This window comes from Cherax quadricarinatus, chromosome 2 (genome assembly GCF_038502225.1).
Source record: "Cherax quadricarinatus isolate ZL_2023a chromosome 2, ASM3850222v1, whole genome shotgun sequence".
NCBI classification, from domain to species: domain Eukaryota; kingdom Metazoa; phylum Arthropoda; class Malacostraca; order Decapoda; family Parastacidae; genus Cherax; species Cherax quadricarinatus.
The window spans coordinates 60,556,655-60,575,858 of record NC_091293.1 but is presented as its reverse complement, the minus strand read 5'-3'; the positions used below and the strand labels follow the sequence as shown (position 1 = coordinate 60,575,858).

General features: G+C 39.5%; 1 protein-coding gene across 2 annotated transcripts in view; it reads right to left on the bottom strand.

Annotated features, from left to right (window-relative positions):
• LOC128701449 (cell division cycle and apoptosis regulator protein 1) overlaps positions 1–19,204 on the bottom strand; it is a 431,134-nt gene that overhangs the window by 322,358 nt on the left and 89,572 nt on the right. For both annotated transcript variants that reach the window (XM_070088578.1, XM_070088584.1), the window contains exon 7: positions 11,275–11,555. In XM_070088578.1, the coding sequence (XP_069944679.1) occupies positions 11,275–11,555 (281 nt within the window). The remainder of the gene's footprint in view (positions 1–11,274; positions 11,556–19,204) is intronic.

Genomic DNA, 19,204 nt, shown 5'->3' with positions numbered 1-19,204 from the left:
AAAGAATAACTCGAAACATTCCAGTTCAGTGGCATTGTTCCCAAGTGCACAAGATGGCCGTATTCCACTTTGGCTGCCATCAAACTGGTGGGGATTTGGAACAAAATTGACAGCTTCCTGCCAATCCCAGGTGCGGTCTGCTGGTGGGTACTGGACAATGACAGGTGGTTGTGGTTGTGGAGGTTGTGGTTGTGGAGGTTGTGGTTGTGGAGGCTGGTGTGGTGGGGGAGTGGGGGATGGTGGCCTTTGTTCTAGATCAGCTGAGGCAGCGGCGTGGGTGGCAGCGTGGGTGGCAGCATGGCCCACTGCTGGTGCCTCACCGCCGGCACCACTACCACCACGCACATTTTCCATCCCAATTGCAACAGTATCTTCGTCATTTTCACTGTCTGTTCCTGTTGTACAGCCACGGGATGTACTCCGAGATACACTCCTTCCCCTTGGAATAGCATATGGCACACTTCCAGAGCGCATATATCGTCGTATATACTGACACTTCACTGGGGAATATTGCACTTCACTATCACTACTGGAACTAGTTTGAAGAGCTTGTAGTTCATATTCACTATCACTATCATCACCCATGCTCTCATCTGAGTCTGGGATTTGGGAAAACAGAAGTTTCCTCTTGGGTTCTGGAACAACTGAACGTGAACACGAGGGCCCAGCACCAGAGGTGGAAGGCTGAGGGTCGTCTGGGTTTTCTTCACTATTACCGATATTATGGTCATTAGTTTCGGTCAAAACCTCACTAAAACCACGAAACTCATCTTCACTGGCACTTCCATCACTATTAGAACTGTCACTGGGGAACAAAAGTGTCCCAATTCGCCGAGGAGTGAGGAGCTTCTTACCGCGAGGCATGGTGGACATTGTTTACTAAGAGGGCATTCCCACAATGCACCACTGGGTCCCAGATTTTTTTTCTACTGCGCACACCGACCACGCAGACCCATTCTCTCACACCTAGGCCTACCAGCCTTTTCGCGCGAGATTTGAGGCCGCTAGAATTTATGCGTACTAGTACGTCAAAAACCCCTACGCATAAGACGTACTAGTACGACGAAAACCCTCAAAGGGTTAAAACTCATTCCAAGCACCTATTTTATTTGTAAAGAAACACTGCTTTTCTGCATTTCTCATCATAAATATGTGATCTCTTACCCTTCTACTTGTTGATTACAAAACAATCTTCCATATCAGTTATTCATACCTTTACATAAATCTGCAAGTTTATCTTGTCCCCTCTTCTATGCTCCGACAAAACCATTTCCAGAGCTTTTATGTTCTTCATTTAGTTCATATTTTTGAACTTCATGATAAATTTAATTACTCAGCTTTGAATCTGTTCCATTTTGCTCTTTTCATTACAATTACATACAAATACAAATATTTATTTCCTTGTAAAGTTTACAATGTGTGGTTTACATGTTATAAGATTTTAATTACAAAGATGGCCACTATCGTGTCTAGGCAGACCAGACACTATACTAGTCACGTATTCTAATTTGGGTCTAACATGGCACTTTACCATCCATACCCTCATGCAATATGCCAGAAATGAGATTCTCCTACTACTATCGCATGAATTATTTCTTTGATGATAATGAATTTCATTGTTAATAATCAAGCAAAGATTTTTTTTTTACAAATATTAGGATGTCAACTCCTCATCACTTAACCTTTTCACTGTCCAGACCCCCAATCTGAAACTTATCCACAACATTCAAGAATATTACAAAAAAAAAAAAATTATTTTTTCTTATGAAATGGTAGAGAATCTTTCTTCGAGGGTAATAAAACAAAGTATGAGATTTGATGGAAAACTGATGAAATTACACTTTCGCGAATTTTGCTGCTGGTAATATACAGTGGACCCTCAACCAGCGATGGCATCGATTAACGATAAATCTGACTAGCGATACATTTTAACGCAAAAATTTTGCCTCGACTAGCGCCTAAAAACCCGACCAGCGCTATTCGTTCCGTACGAGATGCGTCCACTTTGGCCTGAGCGCGCCTCACTTGTCCCGTGGGTGCCAGTGTTTACAAGCCACCCACTGCAGTCGCTTCCAAACATACAACTGGAACATTTCACATTATCACAGCCTTTGTAGTGATTGCACCTGCAAAATAAGTCACCATGGGCCCCAAGAAAGCTTCTAGTGCCAACCCTACAGCAAAAAGGGTGAGAATTACTATGGAGATGAAGAAAGAGATCATTGCTAAGTATGAAAGTGGAGTGCGTGTCTCTGAGCTGGTCAGGTTGTATAATAAACCCCAATCAACCATCGCTACTATTGTGGGCAAGAAAACGGCAATCAAGGAAGCTGTTCTTGCCAAAAATGCAACTATGTTTTCGAAACTGAAATCGCAAGTGGTAGAAGATGTTGAGAGACTCTTATTGGTGTGGATAAATGAGAAACAGATAGCAGGAGATAGCATCTCTCAAGCGATCATATGTGAAAAGGCTAGGAAGTTGCATGACGATTTAATTAAAAAAATGCCAGAAACTAGTGATGTGAGTGAATTTAAGGCCAGCAAAGGTTGGTTTGAGAGATTTAAGAAGCGTAGTGGCATTCATAGTGTGATAAGGCATGGTGAGGCTGCCAGTTCGAACCACAAAGCAGCTGAAAAATATGTGCAGAATTCAAGGAGTACATAGACAGTGAAGGACTGAAACCTGAACAAGTGTTTAATTGTGACGAAACAGGCCTGTTTTGGAAGAAAATGCCAAGCAGGACGTACATTACTCAGGAGGAAAAGGCACTCCCAGGACATAAGCCTATGAAAGACAGGCTTACTCTGTTGATGTGTGCCAATGCTAGTGGTGATTGCCAAGTGAAGCCTTTATTGGTGTATCACTCTGAAACTCCCAGAGTGTTCAGGAAAAACAATGTCGTCAAGGCTAATTTGTGAGTGCTGTGAAGGGCAAACAGTAAGGCATGAGTCACTAGGGGCTTTTTCTATGACTGGTTACACCATGCATTTGCCCCCAAAGTGAAAAATTACCTAATTGAAAAGAAATTAGACCTTAAGTGCCTCCTGGTATTAGACAATGCTCCTAGTCATCCTTCAGACTTGGCAGAGTGACTTTCTAGGGACATGAGCTTCATTAAGGTGAAGTTTTTGCCTCCTAATACCACTCCTCTCCTGCAGCCCATGGACCAGCAGGTCATTTCCAACTTCAAGAAACTGTACACAAAAGCTATGTTTGAAAGGTGCTTTGTAGTGACCTCAGAAACTCAACTGACTCTAAGAGAGTTTTGGAAAGATCATTTTACCATCCTCAATTGTGTAAACATTATAGGTGAGGACCTTGAACTCTGCTTGGAAAAAACTGTGGCCAGAATGTGTAGACAAAAGGGATTTTGAAGGGTTTGAGGCTAACCCTGAGAATCCTATGCCAGTTGAGGAATCCATTGTGGCATTGGGGAAGTCCTTGGGGTTGGAGGTTAGTGGGGAGGATGTGGAAGAGCTGGTGGAGGAGGACGATGAAGAACTAACCACTGATGAGCTGCTAGATCATCTTGAACAGCAAGAGGGCAGACCTGAGGAAACTGCTTCGGAGGAGGGGATAGAGAAATTGAAGAAGTTGCCTACTTCTAAGATTAAGGAAATGTGTGCAAAGTGGCTTGAAGTGCAAACCTTTTCTGATGAAAATCACCCTGACACAGCTACTGCAAGCCGTGTTGGCATCCTGTACACTGACAATGTTGTGAACCACTTTAGGAAAGTCATAAAGGAACGAGAGGTACAGGTATCTATGGACAGATACGTTGTGCGATTGAAGTCCAGTGACTCTGAAGCTGGTCCTAGTGGCATTAAAAGAACAAGGGAAGTAACCCCAGAAAAAGACTTGCTACCTCAAGTGCTAATGGAAGGGGATTCCCCTTCTAAACACTAAGAAGATCAACGGTCTCCCCTCCTCCCATCCCATCAATCATCACCAGATCTTCAATAAAGGTAAGTGTCATGTAACTGTGCATGTCTTCTTCAGTTTGTGTGTATTAAAATTAATATTTCATGTGGTAAAAAATTTTTTATTCAATACTTTGGGGTGTCTTGCAAAGATTAATTTGATTTCCATTATTTCTTATGGGGAAAATTAACTTGACTAACGATTATTTCGATTAACGATGAGCTCTCAGGAACGGATTAATATCGCTGGTTGAGGGCCCACTGTATAAGCATTGGTGATTTTGCTCACTATGAGTTCTATTTTAGGCTAATTACATTGTTCCAGTAGATCAACTTTTTAGCTATTTTGCTCGTATGTCTTTCATTTTATCGAATGAGCACAAGAAACCAGCCAATCAATTATTTCAAGTACCCAATAGTGATCAGAAACTGGTAATTTGGCCAATTTCCCATAAATTTCAAAATAGGGTCCAGAATAAACAATGCAGGCATTCCTGGCACTAAAATAACATTTCCTCTATTTAAAAAAATAGATAATTTACTGTAATGCAATAGTAGTTTTTTTTTAACAAGTCAGCCGTCTCCCACCGAGGCAGGGTGACCCAAAAAGAAAGAAAATCCCCAAAAAGAAAATACTTTCATCATCATTCAACACTTTCACCTCACTCACACATACATAATCACTGTTTTTGCAGAGGTGCCTAGAATACAACAGTTTAGAAGCATACACGTATAAAGATACACAACGTATCCTTCCAAACTGCCCATATCCCAAACCCCTCCTTTAGGTGCAGGCATTGTACTTCCCATTTCCAGGACTCAAGTCCGGCTATATAAAAATAGCCAGTTTCCCTGAATCCCTTCACTAAATATTACCCTGCTCACACTCCAACACCTCGTCAGGTCCCAAATACCACTGTCTCCATTCACTCCTATCAAACACACTCATGCACACCTGCTGGAAGTCCAAGCCCCTCGTCCACAAAACCTCCTTTACCCCTTCCTTCCAACCTTTTCGAGGACGACCTCTACCCCGCCTTCCTTCCCCTACAGATTTATACGCTCTCCATGTCATTCCACTTTGATTCATTCTCTCTAAATGACCAAACCACCTCAACAACCCCTCTTCAGCCCTCTGACTAATACTTTTATTAACTCGATACTTCTTCTTCTTTCAACATACCAGCCGTATCCCACTGAGGTGGCGTGGCCCAAAAGAAAAAACTTAAGTTTCTCCTTTTAAATTTAGTAATATGTACAGGAGAAGGGGTTACTAGCCCCTTGCTCCCGGCATTTTAGTTGCCTCTTATGACACGCATGGCTTACAGAGGAAGAATTCTGTTCCACTTCCCCATGGAGATAAAAGGAAATAAACAAGAACAAGAATTAGAAAGAAAATAGAAGAAAACCCAGAGGGGTGTGTATATATATGCTTGTACATGTATGTGTAGTGTGACCTAAGTGTAAGTAGAAGTAGCAAGACTTACCTGTAATCTTGCATATTTATGAGACAGACAAAAGACACCAGCAATCCTACCATCATGTAAAACAATTACAGACTTTCGTTTTACACTCACTTGGCAGGACGATAGTACCTCCCTGGGCGGTTGCTGTCTACCAACCTACTACCTATTAACTCGATACCTTCTCCTAATTTCCACACTCAGAATTTTCTGCATAATATTTACACCACACATTGGAAGGGCAAGGGGCTTGGACTTCCAGCAAGCGTGCGTGAGCGTGTTAGATAGGAGTGAATGGAGACGAATGGTACTTGGGACCTGACGATCTGTTGGAGTGTGAGCAGGGTAATATTTAGTGAAGGGATTCAGGGAAACCGGTTATTTTCATATAGTCGGACTTGAGTCCTGGAAATGGGAAGTACAATGCCTGCACTTTAAAGGAGGGGTTTGGGATATTGGCAGTTTGGAGGGATATGTTGTGTATCTTTATATGTGTATGCTTCTAAACTGTTGTATTCTGAGCACCTCTGCAAAAACAGTCATAATGTGCGAGTGTGGTGAAAGTGTTGAATGATGATGAAAGTATTTTCTTTTTGGGGATTTTCTTTCTTTTTTTGGGTCACCCTGCCTCGGTGGGGGACGGCCGACTTGTTGAAAAAAAAAAAAAATTGCATTTAGGCAGGACATCTCCACTGCCTCCAACCACCTCCTCGCTGCTGCATTCACAACCCAAGCTTCACACCCATATAAAAGTGTTGGTACTACTATACTTTCATACATTCCATTCTTTGCCTCCATACATAATGTTTTTGTCTCCACATATACCTCAATGCACCACTCCCCTTTTTTCCCCTCGTCAATTCTGTGATTAACCTCATCCTCCATAAATCCATCTGCCGACATATCAACTCCCAAATATCTGAAAACATTCACTTCTTTCCATACTCCTCCTCCCCAATTTGATATCCAATTTTTCTTTATCTAAATCATTTGATACCCTCATCACCTTTCTCTTTTCTATGCTCACTTTCAACTTTCTACCTTTACACACACTCCCAAACTCGTCCACTAACCTTTGCAATTTTTCTTTAGAAACTTCCATAAGCACAGTATCATCAGCAAAAACCAACTGTGTCAATTCCCATTTTGTATTTGATTCCCCATAATTTAATCCCACCCCTCTCCCGAACACCCTAGCATTTACTTCTTTTACAACCCCATCTATAAATATATTAACCCCTTCAGGGTCCAAGGCCCAAATCTGAAGTGGTGCCCCAGTGTCCAAGAATTTTCAAAAAAAAAATTTGTTATTTTTTCTAATGAAATAGTAGAGAATCTTTTTGTGAAGGTAATAAAACAAAAAGTACGAAATTTGATGGAAAATTGGCGAAATTATGCTCTCGCGAATTTTGATGTGTCAGCGATATTTACGAATCGGCGATTTTGCCGACTTTGACTCCCATTTTAGGCCAATTACATTATTCCAGTCAACCAAATTCTTAGCTATTTCACTAGTATTACTTCAATTCTATCGATTGAGTACAAGAAATCGCCAAGTCAACTGTTTCAACTGCAAATTAAAGTGATCGGAAATTGTTAATTTGGCCAATTTATCACAAAGTTCAAAATATTCCAATTTCAAAATAGGGTCCAGAATAAACAATGTAGGTATTCCTGGAACTAAACTAACATTTCTTCTGTTCATTAGTTACATTTTGAGGCTTTACAAATAAATTCCATTTTAATTTTTTATTCACATAATGAATTTTTATTCACACCAAAAAATAGAAGATTTACTGTTATGCAATACTGTAATAATTGTATAAATATCATCACCATATTTGTGAATGCATATTAGACCCACCAGCTGGCGTGTATTAGATGTGTGAGGTCGTTTGTTTACTCTTGAATATCGGCAAAAATTTAACATTTCTGCTACTTTGAGCTCAGTTTCAAGCCATTTCCAGTGCTAAAACCAATCAAAATCATCTCTATTTCTGTAATATGTCTTCCATTCTATCAAATGAGACCAAGAAATCGCAAATAGAACTACAAAAAACATACGAAAAAACACTGCAAAGTCGCTGTTTTAATCGAAAAATCATGATTTCAGTTTTTTCTCTCATTATACACAGCGTGCTGCAGGATCTGTTTTATGTGGTGCACACATACCACATAGATGTATTCTCTCATATCTAGGCCCAAATGTACCACTCACAGTTTATCAGAGTGAGCTGAGCTCATGACGTAGATCTACGGTTTGGACCCTGAACGTAAAGCCGTAGATCTACGGGACGGACCCTCAAAGGGTTAAACAATCATGGTGACATTACACATCCCTGTCTAAGACCTACTTTTACTGGGAAGTAGTCTCCCTCTCTTCTACACACTCTAACCTGAGCCTCACTATCCTCATAAAAACTCTTTACAGCATTTAGTAACTTACCACCTATTCTATATATTGTACTTGCAACATCTGCCACATTGCTCCCCTATCCACTCTATCATATGCCTTTTCTAAATCCATAAATGCAATAAAAACTTCCCTACCTTTATCTAAATACTGTTCACATATATGCTTCAATGTAAACACTTGATCTACACATCCCCTACCCACTCTAAAACCTCTTTGCTCATCCGCAATCCTACATTGTCTTACCTCTAATTCTTTCAATTATAACCCTACCGTACACTTTTCCTGGTATACTCAGTAAACTTATTCCTCTATAATTTTTACTATCTCTTTTGTCCCCCTTCCCTTTATATAAAGGGACTATACATGCTCTCTGCCAATTCCTAGGTACCTTCCCCTCTTTCATATATTTATTAAACAAAAATACCAACCACTCCAACACTATATCCCCCCATGCTTTTAACATTTCTGTAATGATCCCGTCAGTTCCAGCTGCTTTACTCCGTTTCATTCTACGTAATGCCTCATGCACCCCCCTCATACTCACATCCTGTTCTTCTTCACTCCTAAAAGATGGTATCCCTCCCTGGCCAGTGCATGAAATAATATCAGCGTCTTCATGAACACACATTAGACCCAGCAGTTGGACGTGTATTGGACGAGTGATATGATCTGCTTACTCTTGAATATCAGCAAAAATTGAACATTTCCACTCCAATGTGCTCAGTTTCAAGCTATTTTCAAAATCATCACTCTCTCTGTAAAATATTTTCCATTCTATCAAATGAGACCAAGAAACTGAAAATACAACTACAGTGGTCCCTCAATAATCGTCCAGCCTGAAAGTCATCCATTTCGGAAATAGGCCTGTTATTTCATCTAAACACTGGCTCGCAAATGGTCCTTTAACTCACTAATCGTCTTTCATCCTGGACACGTACTCGCGGCTCTGAGCCGTTCCCAGCCAGTGTGACATTGTTTACCAGTGAGCGACGGTCCCCTCACATGTTCATACGAAATATTTCATAATATTCCAATCATTTTAGTGCTTGTAAGTGCTAAAACTGTAGGAGAAGGAAGGCGGGGTAGGGGTCGTCCTCGAAAAGGTTGGAAGGAAGGGATAAGGGAGGTTTTGTGGGTAAGGGGTTTGGACTTCCAGCAGGCGTGCATGAGCGTGTTCGATAGGAGTGAATGGAGACGAATGGTATTTGAGACCTGACGATCTGTTGGAGTGTGAGCAGGGTAATATTTAGTGAAGGGATTCAGGAAAACCAGTTATTTTTATATAGCCGTATTTGAGTCCTGGAAATGGGAAGTATAATGCCTGCACTCTAAAGGAGGGGTTTTGGGATATTAGCAGTTTGGAGGGATATGTTGTGTATCTTTATACGTATATGCTTCTAAACAGTTGCGTTCTGAGCACCTCTGCAAAAACAGTGATTATGTGTGAGTGAGGTGAAAGTGTTGATTGATGATGAAAGTATTTTCTTTTTGGGGATTTTCTTTCTTTTTGGGTCACCCTGCCTCGGTGGGAGACGGTCGACTTGTTGAAAAAAAAAAAAAGTGCTAAATAAGCTACAATGGCTCTAAAGAAAGCTCCTAGTGCCAAGCCTTTGGTAAAGAAGGTGAGAAATATGATTGAATTTAAGAAAAACATCACTGAACAATATGAAAGTGGCGTACATGTGGGCGAACTGGCCAGAATGTATAACAAATCTCGTACAACCATATCTTCCATCATAGCCAAGAAAAAGGAAATCAAGAAAGCTGTTGTTGCAAAGGCGGTAAATGTGCTGACAAAAATGAGATCACCAGTACTCGAAGATGTTGAGAAGTTATTATTGGTGTGGATAAACGAGAAACAATTAGCAGGAGATAGTCTTATGATGTCGCTTATTTGTGAAAAGGCTAGGCAGTTGCATGACGATTTGGTAAACAAATTGCCTGCAACTAGTGGTGATGTGAGTGAATTTAAGGCCAGCAAAGGCTGGTTTGAGAGATTTAAGAAGCGTACTGGCATACACAGTGTGATAAGGCATGGTGAGGCTTCCAGTTCGGACCAAAAAGCAGCTGAAAAATATGTGCAGGAATTCAAGGAGTACATAGAGGCTGAAGGACTGAAACCTGAAAAAGTGTTCAATTGTGACGAAGAGAGAGATGGAAGAAGATGCCTTCTTCAGAAATTAAGGAGATTTTTGAAATGTGGGGTAGGATGGAAAGATTTATGGAGAAACATCACCCTGAGAAGGATATTGCAAGCCATATCGGCAATTTGTACAGCGACAGAGTCTTGGCCCATTTTAAGGAAGTTTTAAAGAGATGCCAGAAACAGAGCTCTCTGGACACTTTTTTTGTGAGACAGGACTCCAGTGACTCTCAAGGTGGTCCTAGTGGCATTAAGAAACAGAGAAGAGAAGTATGTAACCCCAGAAAAGGACTTGGTACCTGAGGTGTTGATGGAAGGGGATTCCCCTTCCAAACAGTAACTAATCCATCCTCTCTCCTCCTCCAGTCTTCCATACACTAAGAAGAATTGCCATTAAAGGTAAGTGTTATGCTGTTAATGTTTCATTCATCATGTCCCATTGTATTGTTTATGTACATCTATATTTCATGTAAAAAAAATTTTTTGTTTTAATAATTCTGAGTGTCAGGAACGGATTAATTGTATTTACATTATTTTTTATGGGGACAATTGATTCGAAAATCGTCTATTTCGATAATAGTCCCACTTCCAGGAACGGATTAAGGACGATATTTGAGGGACCACTGTATATACATATAGATGAAGGAAAAGAACAGGTCCAATGATACTTCTTAGTTGACTCTAGTACATATTACTGCATCATGAGAAGAGACTTGCCCATTTTACCTTTAACTTTACATTCAAATAGGATATACATTTACCTGTGAGTTTCAAGGGTATTTCTACCCCTGCAGCCCAAGCCTAAGGCCAAACTTCCTTGCTGGCTGATGTTTACCCAGGCTGTTGCTGCTAGCAGCCCACAGGCCTACACAGCCATCATAACTTGACTGGTCAGCCACTTGATGCAGGTGGTGATCTAGTTACCTTTCATACCTCCTATATTTTTTTGTGTAGTGTAAAACTTTAGGGATAATCTGTATTCTTTATAGTCTAATAAAAAATATTTGTACAGTATTAATAAATATAAGGAAGTATTACACAAGATCTTTAAAATATTATCCAACTTACAGCCTACCCCATTATAAAGATAAAAACATACATTATTTATTCAATTACAGAGGAGCTCCTTCATTTGCCATTTCTAGTCTTCTGCTGCTAAATCTTTAACCTCATCTCACAGCCCTAGGAACTGTAGTCACCTGTTCAGTCACACTATCCCTCTTACCCCTGACATTTCATTGGCCCAAATGTCAGTCGTTCCAACCTCCTCACACCCACACCTCATACAGGAGGGCCAAACAGATGGCCTGAAAACTAGTCCGGAGCATTACCAGGTTGTGCACCCTGCCAGGTCAATGCCTGTCAGAGCTTTGCAGGTGCGGATTGCGGTATGAATGAGAACGTTTGGATCCTTTTCTGGGTTGGCACCATCAAGGGAAGGACTCCAGTAGCCACCAATAGCCATGGTTTCATTCTTTCCCTTGAGCCCCACAAGGAAGTTGATGAGACGTGTTGGGTGGACAAAACACTCACGAACATCACTAGGGTCTTCACTGAGTGCACAGGAACGCCGGTAAATATCTTCCAAGGCTGGCACTGCCATCAGCATGACCTGGTTAAGAAAGATAACTTAGTGGAGCCTTTATTTAGAAATTAACATACTTTAACCCTTTGACTGTTGAGACCCCAAATCCTGAAGTGTCCCTCTGTATCGGAAAATACTCAAAAAAAAAAAAAAATTATTTTTTCTTATGGAATGATAGAGAATCTTTCCTCAATAGCAATGACACCAAAAGTATGAAATTTGATGGAAATCTTACGGAATTATGCTCTCGCGAAGATAGCAATCTCGGTGACATATACGCATCAGCGATTTCGCCCACTTTGAGCCCTATTTTCAGCCAATTCAATTGTTGCAGTCGACCAAACTCATAGCTAATTCTTTAGAACTCTATTTGTTCTATCGATTGAGCACAAGAAACCGCCCATTTACGGATTTCAGCTACCCAATAAAATGGTCAGAAATTGGCAATTTGGCCAATTTCAGGCAAATTAAAAAAGATGCCAATTTCAAAATAGTGTCCAGAATAAAGAATGCAGACATTCCTGGCTCTAAAATAAAATTTTCTCTGTTTATTAGTCACATCTCCAGGCCCCTCTTATATTACTCTTGCTTTCTATTTCGAATTTTTATTCACACACGAAAAATAGATTTAATGTTATGCAGACTACTGCATTACTGTAATAACTGTATAAATAATGTCAACCAAATCACAACTGCGTATTAGACTGGCCAGTTGGACATGTATTGGACGGTGGCGTCATTTGTTTACTTTTGAACATCAGCAAAAATCAAACTTTTTTTTTTTTCAACAAGTCGGCCGTCTCCCACCGAGGCAGGGTGACCCCAAAAAAGAAAGAAAATCCCCAAAAAGAAAATACTTTCATCATCATTCAACACTTTCACCACACTCGCACATTATCACTGTTTTTGCAGAGGTGCTCGGAATACAACAGTCTAGAAGCATACACATATAAAGATACACAACATATCCCTCCAAACTGCCAATATCCCAAACCCCTCCTTTAAAGTGCAGGCATTGTACTTCCCATTTCCAGGACTCAAGTCCGACTATATGAAAATCAAACATTTCCAATAATTTGAGCTCAATTTGAAGGTCCTTTTCATCGTGAAACCAATCAAAATCATCTCTATTTCTGTAATATACCTTTCATTCTATCAAATGGCACCAAGAAAACGAGAATACAACCATAAATACTATACGCAAATACACCTCAAATTTGGCGTTTTAATCCAAAAACACAGTCGGAGTTTTTTTTTCCTCATTATGCACTGTGTGCTGCAGGATTTTTTTTTATACTGTGCACACTGACCACACAAACCCATTCCCTCATATGTGGGCCCACCAGCTTTCTCTAGCTTGATTTGAAGCTGCTAGAATTTTGGCGTATTAACCCTTTAAGGGTCCGTGCCATAGATCTACGGCTTTATGTTCAGGGTCTAAACCGTAGATCTATGCCGTGAACTCAGCTCACTCTGATAAGCTGTGAGTGGTACATTTGGGCCTAGATATGAGAGAATACATCTATGTGGTATGTGTGCACCACATAAAACAAATCCTGCAGCAAACAGTGTATAATGAGAGAAAAAACTGAGACAGCGACTTCTCAGTTTTTTATGTTTTTTATAGTTGTATTTGCAATTTCTTGGTCTCATTTGATAGAATGGAAGACATATTACAGAAATAGAGATGATTTTGATTGGTTTTAGCACTGGAAATGGCTTGAAACTGAGCTCAAAGTAGCGGAAATGTTAAATTTTTGCCGATGTTGAAGAGTAAACAAACAACCTCACACGTCTAATACACGCCAGCTGGTGGGTCTAATATACATTCACAAATGTGGTGATGATATTTGTACAATTATTACAATATTGCATAACAGTATATCTTCTATTTTTTGGTTTGAATAAAAATTCATTATGTGAATAAAAAATCAAAATGGAATTCATTTGTAAAGCCTCAAAACGTAACTAATGAACAGAGGAAATGTTAGTTTAGTGCCAGGAATACCTTCATTGTTTATTCTGGACACTATTTTGAAATTGGAATATTTTGAACTTTGTGTTAAATTGGCCAAATTACCAATTTCCGATCACTTTATTTTGTAGTTGAAACAGTTGACTTGGCGATTTCTTGTGCTCAATCAATAGAAGTAATACTAGTGAAATAGCTAAGAATTTGGTCGACTGGAATTATGTAATTGGCCTAAAATGGGAGTCAAAGCCGGCAAAATCGCCGATTCGTAAATATCGCTGACACATCAAAATTCACGAGAGCATAATTTCGTCAATTTTCCATCAAATTTCGTACTTTTTCTTTTATTACCTTCAGAAAAAGATTCGCTACCATTTCATAAGAAAAGATAACAAAATTTTTTTTTTGAAAATTATTGGACCCTGGTGCGCACTTTGAAATTCGGCCTCTGGACCCTTAACCCTTTGACTGTTTTCGACGTATAAATACGTCTTACGAGCCAATGTTTCTGACGTATATATACTCAATAATTCTAGCGGCTCCAAATCAAGCGGGAGAAAGCTGGTAGGCCCACATGTGAGAGAATGGGTCTGTGTGGTCAGTGTGCACCACATAAAAAAAATCCTGCAGCACACATTGCGTAATGAGAAAAAAAAACTCTGATCATTTTTTTGGAATAAAACGCCGACTTTGAGGTGTATTTTCGTATAGTATTTATCGTTGTATTCGCGTTTTCATGGCCTTAGGTGATAAAATGGAAAACATATTACAGAAATAGAGATGATTTTCATTACTTTGACAATGAAAACGACCTTGAAACTGAGCTCAAAGTAGAGGAAATGTTTGATTTTTACCAATGTTCAGGAGTAAATAAATCACACCACACGTCCAATACACGTCAACTGGGGAGTCTAATATTCTTTCACTAGTGCACTGATATTATTTATACCATTTTTACAATAATGCAGTAGTCTGCATAACAGTAAATTTTGTATTTTTTTGTATGAATAAAAAATCAAAATAGAAAGCAATAATAATATAAGAGGGGCCTAGAGATATGACTAATGAACAGAGCATATGTTATTTTAGAGCCACGAATGTCTACCTTGTTTATTCTGGACCCTATTTTGAAATTGGCATCTTTTTTAGATTGCGTGAAATTGGCCAAATTGCCAATTTCTGACCACCATATTGGGCAGTTCAAATTAGTAAATGGGAGGTTTCTTGTACTCAGCTGATAGATAAAATGGAGTTCTAAAGAAATAGCTATGAGTTTGGTCAACTGGAACAATGGAATTGGCTGAAAATAGGGCTCAAAGTCGGCGAAATCGCCGATACGCATATGTCGCCGAGACCGCTAACTTCGCGGGAGCATAATTCCATGAGTTTTCGACCAAATTTCGAACTTTTGGTGTCATTACCATCGGAAAAAGATTCTCTATCATTTCATAAGAAAAAATAATTTTTTTTTTTCAAAAATTGAGCGACATAGAATGACAGTTTCAGAGAGGGGCCTGAAACAGTCAAAGGGTTAAAGGGTTAATACATCAAAAACACTGGCTCGTAAGATGTATACATACGACACCGGCAGTCAAAGGGTTAAACATCAGCCATTTCGGTGGGAAACTGCCAACGTGTTAAAAAAAAAAAGTAAGTGTTAAACTCACTAGGGTCAATAACAATAAAATTCCAAGTCTTTAACATCAACTATTGAATGTGAATATAAGACAACTCCAAGACTTTTAAGAAAACATTTAATCAATTAAACATAAGAATTTCACAGCTAATCCACAATTAGAAGAGGAATGTCAGATGACATTTTGATGCATCCTGAACCATTATCAAGTGAGAGTTGACAATGCTCCAGGACAATGTCCTTGACAAATTGTGGTATAAGACATGAACTGTTCCAGTCACAGTATTAATTTTCAAGCTTTACATACAGTGAAACTGGAAAGAAAGAACTGCACATACCTTAAGTTTGTGCAGTTCTTTCATTCTTCTTTTTCTTCTTTCAACAAACTAATCATATCCCACTGAGGCAGAGTGACCCAAAAGGAAAAACAAAAGTTTCTCCTATTAAATTTAGTAATAGCATAAAATAATAATTATAATAAGACACCGCTTCAAAAGGCCGTCACTAGATGGCAGTGTTTACCACAAGAAAGAGGGAACGGTTGTGGCTGCCTCCACCTGTTACATAATGACATATTTTATTCATTCTAGAGTATATATTAGGTTTCTATGGTATTTATATTGTTTATGTCATACAGTATTAGATGAACTGTAATAGATAAGCCATATAGATGATATTAGCAAAATTATTCAAGAAGTACACCTACCATCCGACTTATGACCTGCTCAACATACGTCCACTTGACTTACGACCGAGCATCTGGCAGCTGGGCTGGGCCAGCTCAGTGATGCATACGGCTGTACAATATTTGACGATACTCGCGGCGGCAACGCGCCATGCAGGCAGCATCAGTTTGAGTTACCCTGCCCTATCACCAGCATCATACTGTATTAACTGTACTAACTGGACAGTAAATTTCACCGTGGCCCCTAAGAGGAAGTCTGAATCTTGCATTGGAGATTGTGGCAAGAAGGCAAGAAAGGCTCTTACTCTCAAACTCTCTTTATTTGTTTTCACTGTTGCACATTAACCTGTCTGTATCTGTCTGCCTGTCTGTCTATCTGTCTAGATCTGTCTGCTTATCTGTCTTTGTCTTCCTGTGTGTGTGTCTGTCTTTCTGTCTACCTGTGTGTCTGTCTTTCTGTTTGCTTGTCTCTGTGTCTCAGAGAGCCGCTCATGAACCAACAGGTATTACACACGAAGCAGAGTCATCACATCTTCAATTTTTTTTTTTTTTCAACAAGTCGGTCGTCTCCCACCGAGGCAGGGTGACCCAAAAAAGAAAGAAAATCCCCAAAAAGAAAATACTTTCATCATCATTCAACACTTTCACCACACTCACATTATCACTGCTTTTGCAGAGGTGCTCAGAATACAACAGCTTAGAAGCATATACGTATAAAGATACACAACATATCCCTCCAAACTGCCAATATCCCAAACCCCTCCTTTAAAGTGCAGGCATTGTACTTCCCATTTCCAGGACTCAAGTCCGACTATAAGAAAATAACCGGTTTCCCTGAATCCCTTCACTAAATATTACCCTGCTCACACTCCAACAGATCGTCAGGTCCCAAGTATCATTCGACTCCATTCACTCCTATCTAACATGCTCATGCACGCTTGCTGGAAGTCCAAGCCCCTCACCCACAAAACCTCCTTTACCCCCTCTTTCCAACCCTTTCGAGGACGAACCCTACCCCTCTTTCCTTCCCCTATAGATTTATATGCTTTCCATGTCATTCTACTTTGATCCATTCTCTCTAAATGACCAAACCACCTCAACAACCCCTCTTCTGCCCTCTGACTAATGCTTTTATTAACTCCACACCTTCTCCTAATTTCCACACTCCGAATTTTCTGCATAATATTTACACCACACATTGCCCTTAGACAGGACATCTCCACTGCCTCCAACCGTCTCCTCGCTGCTGCATTTACCACCCAAGCTTCACATCCACATAAGAGTGTTGGTAATACTATACTTTCATACATTCCCTTCTTTGCCTCCATAGATAACGTTTTTTGACTCCACATATACCTCAACGCACCACTCACCTTTTTTCCCTCATCAATTCTATGATTAACCTCATCCTTCATAAATCCATCCGCCGACACGTCAACTCCCAAGTATCTGAAAACATTCACTTCTTCCATACTCCTCCTCCCAAATTTGATATCCAATTTTTTTTTATGTAAATCATTTGATACCCTCATCACCTTACTCTTTTCTATGTTCACTTTCAACTTTCTACCTTTACACACATTCTCAAACTCATCCACTAACCTTTGCAATTTTTCTTTAGAATCTCCCATAAGCACAGTATCATCTGCAAAAAGTAACTGTGTCAATTCCCATTTTGAATTTGATTCCCCATAATTTAATCCCACCCCTCTCCCGAACACCCTAGCATTTACTTCTTTTACAACCCCATCTATAAATATATTAACCCTTTGAGGGTCGACAGGCCCTCTCCGAAACTCGTTCTCAGGGTCGGCCAAATTTAAAAAAAAAAAAAAATTATTTTCTCTTATGAAATGATAGAGAATCTTTTCCCGATCATAAAGACACCAAAAGTTTGAAATTTGATAGAAAACTTAAGGAATTATGCTCTCGCAAAGTTAGCGGTCTCGGCGATGTTTACGCATTGGCGATTTTGCCCACTTTGAGCCCCATTTTCGGCCAATTTCACTGTACTAGTCGACAAAAAACATGAATATTTCGCTAGAACTCCATTTTGTCTATCGAATGGGTGCAAGAAACCATCCATTTATGAAATTCAACTATCCAGTACAGTGGTCAGAATTTAGCAATTTTGCCAATTTCACACAAATTTCAAAAGATGCCAATTTCCGAATAGGGTCCAGAATAAACAAGAAAGACATTCCTGGCACTAAAATGACATTTCCTCTAGCCATTAGTCACGTCTCAAGGCCCCTCTTATATTCTTTGGCTTTCCACTTTGAATTTTTATTCTCACAAAAAATAGAAGATTTACTGCTATGCAGACTACTGCATTAGTGTAAAAAATGGTATAAATATTATTGGTGCACTTGTGAAAGAATATTAACTCACCAGTTGACGTGTATTGCACGCTTGGCACGATTTGCTTACTTTTGAAGTTTGGTAAAAATCGAACATTTCTGCTACTTTGAGCTCAATTTCAAGGCACCTCTCATTGTAAAACCAGTCAAAATCATCTCAATTTCTGTAATATGTCTTCCATTCTATAAAATGAGACCAAGAAAACTAGAATACAACAATAAATACCATACGAAAATACACTGCAAAGTCGCTGATTTATTAAAAAAAAATGGTCAAAGTTTTTTTTTTCTCATTATGCACTGTGTGCTGCAGGATTTTTTTTAGACTGTGCACACTGACCACATAGACCCATTCTTTCATATGAAGGCCTACCAGCTTTCTCCCACTAGATTTGAGGCCGCTAGAATTTATGAGTACTAGTACGTCAAAAACCCCTACGCGTAAGACGTACTAGTACGACCAAAACCCTCAAAGGGTTAAACAACCATGGTGACATTACACATCCCTGTCTAAGACCTACTTTTACCGGGAAGTATTCTCCCTCTCTTCTACACACCCTAACCTGAGCCTCACTATCCTCATAAAAGCTCTTTACAGCATTTAATAACTTACCACCTATTCCATATACTTGCAACATCTGCCACATTGCTCCTCTATCCACTCTATCATATGCCTTTTCTAAATCCATAAATGCAATAAAAACTTCCCTACCTTTATCTAAATACTGTTCACATATATGCTTCAATGTAAACACTTGATCTACACATCCCCTACCTACTCTGAAGCCTCCTTGCTCATCCGCAATTCTACATTCTGTCTTACCTCTAATTCTTTCAATTATAACTCTACCGTATACTTTTCCTGGTATACTCAGTAAACTTATTCCTCTATAATTTTTACAATCTCTTTTGTCCCCTTTCCCTTTATATAAAGGGACTATACATGCTCTCCGCCAATCCCTAGGTACCTTCCCCTCTTTCATACATTTATTAAACAAAAGTACCAACCACTCCAACACTATA